General features: G+C 31.4%; 1 protein-coding gene across 1 annotated transcript; it reads right to left on the bottom strand.

Moving 5' to 3' along the window:
* Positions 1-7490: 7490 nt before the first annotated feature.
* On the bottom strand, positions 7491-9178 carry LOC132733246 (uncharacterized protein DDB_G0290685-like; the record flags this gene model as incomplete). The annotated part of the gene is made up of 1 exon (XM_060719849.1): positions 7491-9178. A coding segment is annotated over one exon (1688 nt), but the record flags the coding sequence as incomplete, so codon positions are not given.
* Between the last annotated feature and the right edge of the window lie 112 nt (positions 9179-9290).

Here is a 9290-nt window from a genome sequence, read left to right as displayed (position 1 = left end):
GCAATAATCTGCATACTTTATTGTGTAATGTAATAACTTGCAGGATTTACTGTACTGGCTAGTAAACCAGGGACTTGAAATGTCAAAATTTACAATTTGTGACCTTGTAAAATCTTTTATTTCCACATGGCACGTTACGATTGACTGAAACAAACAAAAAAAACAATCAGTACTGCTAGAAATAATTGAATACAAACATGAAGATGAATTCAATGGCCTTAGTTTTAGAAATAATCATGATTATGAAAATAAAGACCATGTACTATACAATATGGAATTTGAATAAAGGGATGCAACTATGAGAAAGATATTTTTACACTTAACGGCAGTTACTTCCCTTGACAAAGATCTAAGTTTGACGGTAGTCGAGTGTTCTTAATAAAACACAAAAACTACACTTTATATATATATCAAAATAAACACAAAAATACACTTATGTATCGTAAAATTAGCTTCAGGCTGTACATGACATACGACGTGTAATTAGTGTACATTTCAATACCACGAAATTGGGTGGGTTTCGGACCTTGCGCGACTTCTAAACACTTCCAGCAAAATTTATGGGATCTAAGACATGTACAGAGAACACAAGCATACTTGCTGACAATATTCGTACGTAGGTATAGTATATGACCACAGAAAATTTGTCTATTATTCAGTACAAATTCTATAAATTCTGCAAACAGCTTGTTCACATGCTTTAAACTTATCAATAAAAACTTTACGAATAAAGGACGACGACGTTATTATCTTATATGTACCTGGCTAAAAGCCATCTATACAGAATGTGTACTAAAAATGTAAAAGTGGCACCTACATTTTCTATTTTATGTCATAACCTCCACACTTTACTATTTTATGGCATAGCCTGCATACTTTACTTGTTTATGGCATAACCTCCACACTTTACTATTTTATGTCATAACCTCCACACTTTACTATTTTATGTTATAACCTCCACACTTTACTGTTTTATGTCATAACCTACAAACTTAACTATTTTATGCCATAACCTGCATGCTTAACTATTTTTCTGTCATAACTTGCAGGCTTTGCTATTGTTATATCATAACCTCCATACTTTACTATTTAATGTCATAACATCCACACTTTACTGTTTTATGTCATAAATTGCAGGCTTTACTATTTTAATGTCATAACCTTCACAATTTACTATTTTATGCCATAATCTGCATTCTTTACTATTTTATGACAAAATTGTGAGAAATGTTCTATGGTATAACATTACCTGTGGACTTTACTATCTCATGACACAAACAGCAGACTTTACTTCAAGTATTTTATGTTATAACCTAAGGAATTTGCTATTTAAAAAATGTATGACATAACCTATAGACTTTACTTTTTTATGAAATAACCTGAGAAATTCACAATTTTATGCCAAAACCTGCATACTTTTTTTTTCATAAAAAACATGCAAATTCAACTATTTTATGACATAGTCTGCATACTTTCTTTTACTTTTATGACAAAACCTACAGACTTTACTTTTATGACATAATAGCAGGCTTTACTTTTATGACATTTTATGTATATCTTCATATGTGACTTCGTATACTATACGCTTACAAACTTGAATATTTGAATATACTGTATATTTGCTTTTGACAGACTTGTCGATATGGAATACGGATATTTTTCATGACTTTAGTGTGGTTTAACTACCACTGACCGTTCCAAGGCGGTACCCCTTTGTGTTCCTTCACGTGTTTTTCTTGTCTGTATTGTTACTTGTTTTTGGACGTTTACATGTTTTTGGATGTTTACATGTTTTGTGATGTCTGTCTTGTTGGATTGTCGTTGACAGTATATATTTTCTCTTCCCTCCCACTTCCAGTTTACCCCCCCCCCCCCACATTTTCACCCGTACAGCCCTTTTCCCTCTAATTCCCTTATGGGCCTGTTTTTGTTGATATTATTTCACATTACATGTCCCGCTCCTTTAGCTCTTGTGTCCACTCCAGGTACTTGTTTGGTACCTTCTGGGTGTCCTGCTTGGGTGTGTCCGGGGGCGGCGTCCTGTGAACGTTGCCTTTGCCTTGTTGATCTTTATTCTTGTTATATTTTACTGTTGTTTATGCTGGTGTTTTATCTTATACGTTGTGTCTCAATCTTACATTAGTTTAGTTTTAAGTTATTCAATTAAGCTCAATTGTATTGAAAGCTTGATATATAAGCTTATCAAAACTTATTACATTTAGTTTGATAGTATTAAAAGCTGTGAACTTATTGAAACACTCTCGAATTCATTCCTGGAACAAACAAGTACTATGCAGTGAGTGTAAAGTTTCTTGCTCAAGGAAACATCTAATTTAATTGATTGCCCCTGACGGGTTTGTACCCACGCGGCCAGCAATGTTTAGATGACCAGTCCGACATGTTAAAAAACCCAGCTCTATCGCATTCTTCCATCAGCACTGTACATAATATTGTAAATAGATTTATTTAGGAATTTTAATGACAGCTTAGTCTTTGCTTAATAAGACAAGAGGGCAATGATGGCCCTGAAATCGCTCACCTAAATATAGAAATGTGGTAAGTAAATTTTCAACAAGTTTGTTTTTACCCTAACCTAGTTCTGTAAGAGAGGGGACGACAAGAAATACACACATCAATTCTGTACATTTTTTTTTATTATGAAAAGTCACACATACATTCTATCAAAAATAATCTAACAAATAGATATTTTACTTCTTTTCAAGTATAACATTTAAAACATAATTATAACAAAACCAGCAGAATAACAATACTCTCATAAAATTATGACAAGATTTAAATGTTTTATATTTCCAATATTTTCATATCATATTTTTATACTGATATACATGTCAAATTCCATTAACATGGATTTGCAAAAATTCAAATTTTTAAACCTGACAAAATGTCCAGACATGTTATAAGACAAAATATTAGTCAAAACCAATGCCTGAATCTAAAGTGATTCATTTATTTCCAATTATACATGTACAATAAAATAAGCTAAATCTAATAAACGAAAACGCTTAATATGAAGTGAATATAATTGTTTAGAATGTTTCAAGATAGTAAAATGTCCACAAGCAAGTTTTTATTGATGTTAAAATATAAATTTATAAATTGTATGAACATTTCAAGGTTAAAACAATCATGTATTATATAAAATATATGTACAACTGATATATTCCTGCATGAACTTAACTCCTTATGAAATTGTTTAAGCATAAAATGAATGTGTTATCATTTACATGTAATTACAGGTTTACAAATAAACTAGACTTATATATTCAAATTATCAGTCACAAACAAACATGTCTAATGTGTGTGTGTGTTCTTAAGGAGCTACATGAGAATAAAATATACATAAACATTCATATACCTAGTAAACAATTAATAACATTTTCATGTAAGTTTATGTGTTATTACTTAAATACTAGATCAATGTACTCTACATATACATTTAAAGTTTAAAGGCACATTACACCTCAGAAATGAAAATATTTTTATTTTTGTAAAAATGTGTTTCATAATATTTTAATTGAAATAGATTTAGAACTTGGGATATTCTTATCACCTGACAAAAATGATTTTGAACAGAAAATATGATTCAAATAGCAATATGTAAACAAAATAATTGTTTGACTTTCATACAAAATATTAATTTATCATAATTGCACTAGTTGCAAAATGGAAAAGAAGCAAAAGATGGCGCAAGATATATGACCAATGAGAAATGACACCAACAATTAAGACTTTTGAAAAATAAATTTGATTGCGTTTTAGGCTTAACGGGCCTTTAAATTAATCATGTTCAACTGTTTAAAATATGTATGGTAACATGTCTCACAACATTTCTTTAAAATAGAATAACCTTATTTTTTATGAAAGGATTGCAATGTTATGCAACTATACAATAAACATCTATTATCATTTATTAAATTATATGATTACATATGTACTAGATACATTGACTCAGAACTACATGTAACAAACATACATGTGTAACATATGTATATATATATATAAATATAACATACTTTAATATTGGTATGTTATAACATTGGCAAGCTTAAAGTATAACATACCCTTATTAGAATATACCTAATATTTTACATTTTTCATTAAATATACATTGTAAGCATAGTAGAAACTCATGGGTACTGATTCGGCTAACTACATTCATCACAAATGAAGTGTATCCTTTACGAGTATGGAGCAATTTCATGTCACATATGTTTTAACAATACATGTAAAATAACATCATAATTGTTTTAATACAATTACATCAGTATAAATATATAGCTAACATTTACGTTCAATTTTATTCTACTTTAACTGTCTTCACATTTCTACTGCTACTGATTGAATTGAAATATACATTTTCTAAGTATACACAATTCTAAAAGCTAAGCAATTTGTATATGGTAAATAGTGTAAATTTAAATGTTAACATTTTTGCTAACCTGGAAACCCCTAATATAATTAGAATATTAGTGTACTAAAATGATGCTGTTGTTTTCTTCTATTTAATCTATCCCTGATATTTAAAAATAACCTTCACCTCTATTAATGTATATGTATGTATTATATTTCACTACATTTCTTTTATTATTTATTTATAAACTGATGACAAATTGATTTTTTTTCAATTTCAGTCATGAAAACCTTTTGTGACAATCACATAAATCAAAATCTCATGAACTGTTTCTGATGATTCATATCTATCATAATGCATTTTATAAATCCTCTTAGTTTACTTTGCACTATATAAATTCCTTACAACAATATTTAAATAGCTTGTCTTAAGTATCACTTGTTGAAAATAAAATTAAAACAAATTGATCATGTCTTTTAACACTTTGTTAAAAGCAGCATGTATCCCCTCTCACAGTTAAAAAATCAAAACATTAATTTTGGATGAAAATGAAACAAAAACACTGTTTAATTGCCTGAATTCTTAATCACTTTTTTGTAGAAAAATCAAAAGATGAATGAAAATATACAAATATATCATCATGTTTGAAATGAAATAGTTTATCCTGATCTTTAACATACTGTTTAGCATCATTTCCCTTACTTCCAATAAATGGTGAGTCTTGTCCAAAAAATACAAACCTATCATCATTTAACTCTATCTCGCCATCATCTGTTATACAACATTTCAATACTTTTACATTTACAGTATGAGGAATACTAGGAAGACTATCAACAAACTTTTGCCATGTTGTCAAAGTCATTGTCACATAATGAAGCTCAATGTCATTTAAACTGTTCATCTGTAAAGGTGACTGTATCATATTGTCAGTTAACCTAAATCTATGTAACCGAAGCATCCTGAGAGTGTGTACTGTTACTAGACTCTCTCCTATCATTGTATGATAAAAATGAGATTTAGGGCCATGATCTGCATGTTATTCAAGCTCTTTTAATTTTTTAGATTTTCTAATGATTTCAAATATTTTATTATAATTACATCTTTTCAAATGTTTTTATCTAAATATTTCAAGGTTTGTTGATCACTCTAACAGCATCGCACAAATAAAGGTACTTAACTCGTCTTGATAAATTTACACAATGCTGGTTGAGACATTTACTACATTTTACTTTATGAAGATGTATTTGTTCAAGATTACTGGTTCCCGCAAGAAAAATACAAAATGTAGTAGTATCGTCATGACTCATTATTATATATCTCATTCTTATTGCTACTAGATTTTTCATACATGGTAGGTTTCTGACAACTGTTATACACACTGGATAATAATTTCTATACTGTCCACTAGAATCAACATTTTCACAACCAAAGGACAGAGATAGAGATTTTAATGTTAAAGTATTTCGTTTAATTATCTTCGAAGTGTATTTGTTAATCTCATCAATCATCTGTGTATTACGCTGTACAGCATTATCATTTTGTAATTGATCAGGCGATGTCATTTCATCATTATCATTTTTTTCAAGATTAATGCCGAACAACAACTGCAATTGTAAATTCACTTGGTATGTAATTTCAAGTTTTTCAAGATGTCGAAACTTTCGTAAATATTTTGTAAATTTAACATAGTCTGTCTTGCTGTAACTTACACGAATAGACAGAACAGAGTCAGTAGCAATTTCTTTCTTTTTAATTCTTGAATACACATTATCACAAAACTGATTCAATTCATCAATGATCAAATCTCCTAAATAAAATGCAGGAGTAGATGATTCCTTACATTCTTCAATTAACGCAAACACAAGCTGATGAATATCAGTAAATAATCTATTATAGTTTATACTTTCAGAATCTGTTAAAAAAAATGAAAAGTCGTCATCAGTGTGTGTATTTACAGTTTTTCTGTATTCCTTAACACGAGAGTCTTCTGACACAGTATCATATATGTATTTTGAGACATGTGTTGCTAATTTAGGTTCTAGACCACATAGCATAATTATGACATTTGACTGCTCTAATATATCATTTACAGTTGAACATTTCTGAAAAACGCTTTCAATAAACTGATAGCAACTTTTGGCTAATTCATCATTTCCTGTACTGTTTGATGAACCAATTTTTGTATTGAAATTGATACAAATATTCACTGCAGCCAGAAATTCTTGCATTGATTTGTGAATAAAAGAGAATAATGAGCTTGATGGTTCTGATACAGTTAAATTGGGACGTTCATCTTCTGTCATTATTCCAAGTTTCAAGCAGTTTTCCCTAACTTCATCTGAGATGTCTAGTTCATTTAACAAACAAATGTCAAATGCCAAGGATTTGTTCTTTGGACTTTAAACGTGTCTAAAACCCAAATTTTGTGAAAACTCTAAATAAAATGGCTTTTTTGTTTCCCAAAATGGTTTTTTTGTAAATATTTGGGAGGAAAAAAATTTTTCTTGGTCCCCCTTTTTTTTTTTCGAGTCCGTTTTCTCCCGGGTTTTTATTTTTTTTTCCAAAGGGTAAAAAAAATTTTCCAACATGCCGGGTGTAGATGGCACTTTCTTGAGGTTTTATAAAGTTTATCATGTCCATAGAAAAACCAATTGTTGTATTTTAAAATTGGGTACCTGTTTAAAACTTCCCCAGGCTTTTCTTTAAGTTTGTCTACAGTCTCTAGCGGTTTTTTCGCATGTTTTCTAATATTTAATTTTGACTGGTCCTATTTTTTACTTTCCTTTTCACATTTTAAATCAACCCCTTTTGTTTTTCGTATGTTTTACTCACGGATCGCAAAGTATAAAACATTTCCATGGGCCGTGTGAAGTAGTTTATTGTTTATTCCTTAAAATGTTGTATGTTTGGGCGATTTTTCGGGACCTTCATTTTGCCATCAAGCCAAAAATATAACTCTGAGGTTCCTTTTCAGAAGTTTATTAAAAATTTTCCTTTCATGGCGTTTTTGAAGATTATACAATTGTGTCTGTTATGATTACTGTCTAAGGGAGTAAAATTAAAATTTCAAATTTTCTTTCATCTCCATTTTACCCATAAATTTTGTTCAATATTTGTTTTATTCATAATTCAAGGTTTCCTCCGCGTATAAATCCATGTCTTCAATCTCCTTTGTTTTTGTACCACACAATCCATACTGTTCTCTTCTAATTTGAAATGCAAATTCATCAAACACTTTATTCAATTTTTCATTGGACCCTCCATCTTTTTTGTCACCTCCATTTTCTTCATTGTCGCCCCCATGTTTCTGACTTTTACCTCTACGCTTCTTACGGTCAGCTCCATGTTCTTCAATGTCATCTTCATTTTCTATATTGTTACCCCTATTTTCTCCACAATCATCTACATGCTTCGCACTGTCAACTCCATGCTCTTCATTGTCACACAAATGTTTCTCATTGTTACATCCTTGCTTCTCACGGTCAGATTCGTGTCCTTCATTGGAGCCACCATGTTCTTCATTGGCACCCCCATGTTTAACACTGTCACCAAAATGCTTTTCACTGTCACAATCATGTTCTTCATTGTCAACTGCATGTTTCCAACAGTCACCTCCACGTTTTTCAATGCCACTTCCGTGTTCTTCATTGTCACGTCCATGTTTCTTACTGTCATCTAAATGTTTCTCATTGTCACCTCCATGTTTTTCATTGTCACCTCTATGTTCTTCATTATCTCCTCCATGTTCTTCATTCTCACCTCCATGTTTCTCACTGACACTTCCATGTTCTTCACTGTCACCTCCATGTTCTTCAGTGACATCTCCATGTTCTTCATTGTTACCTCCATGTTCTTCAATGTTACTGTCATGTTGTTTATGGTAATTTTTATGGTCACGACTATGTTTCTCACTGTCTCCTCCATGTTCTTTATTGTCACCTGCATGTTTTTCACTTTCAACTCCATTTTCTTCACTGTCACCTCCATTTTTTTCATTTTGACCTTTATGTTCTTCATTATCACCTCCATGTTCTTTTCTGTCACCGCCATGTTCGTAATTGCAACCTTCATGCTTTTCATTCTCACCTTTATGTTTTTCACTGACACCTACTTGTTCTTCACTGTCAACTCCATGTTCTTCACTTACACTCTCATATTTTTCATTGTCACCTACTTGTTCTTCCCGGTTATTGCCATGTTTATCATTATCACCTTCATGTTCTGTATTGTCACCCCCATGTTCTTCACTGTAACCTCCATGTTTTTTATTGTCACCTCTATGTTCTCCATTAACACCTTCTTGTTCTTCCTTGTCACCGCAATGTTCATCATGTTTACCTCTATGATCTTCATTGTCACGTCCATGCTCTTCATTGTCACCCTTATGTTTTTCGATGTCACCTCTATGTGTTTCAGTGCCACCTCCAGGTTCGGCAATGTCACCTCCATGTTCCTTAGTTACCTCTTCATTTACAACATCAATTACATGTTCTTTTTTTTTGTCATTGCCTACTTTACTGCCACCTCCTTTTTTTTCATGATTGCCACCTCCATTATTTTTTTCTTTGCTTTCTTTATTTTCAGAGTCTCCATCGTGTTCTTCATTTACCTTTTTATTTACAATGGCACCACTATGTTTTTTATTCTCACTTCCATGTTCTTCAGTGTCACCTCCATGTGCTTTATTGCCACCTCCATGTTGTTTACTGTCACCTCCATGTTTCTCACTGTGACCTTCTTGTTCTTCATTTTTATCGCCATGTTCTTTACTGTCAACTGTATTTTCTTCATTGTCAACTCCATTTTCTTCATTGTCACAAAAATGATTCTCACTGTAATCTCCATGTTCTTCTTCACGGTGACCTCCATGTTCTTCATTGTCACCTACTTTTTCTTCCTTGTCACCGCGATGGGTTTT

The sequence above is a fragment of the Ruditapes philippinarum genome, unplaced genomic scaffold (genome assembly GCF_026571515.1).
Source record: "Ruditapes philippinarum isolate M1 unplaced genomic scaffold, ASM2657151v2 ctg13477_1_1_1_1, whole genome shotgun sequence".
Lineage (NCBI taxonomy): Eukaryota > Metazoa > Mollusca > Bivalvia > Venerida > Veneridae > Ruditapes > Ruditapes philippinarum.
Note: the sequence above shows the minus strand (reverse complement) of the source record. Positions and strands in the feature narration are given on the sequence as shown.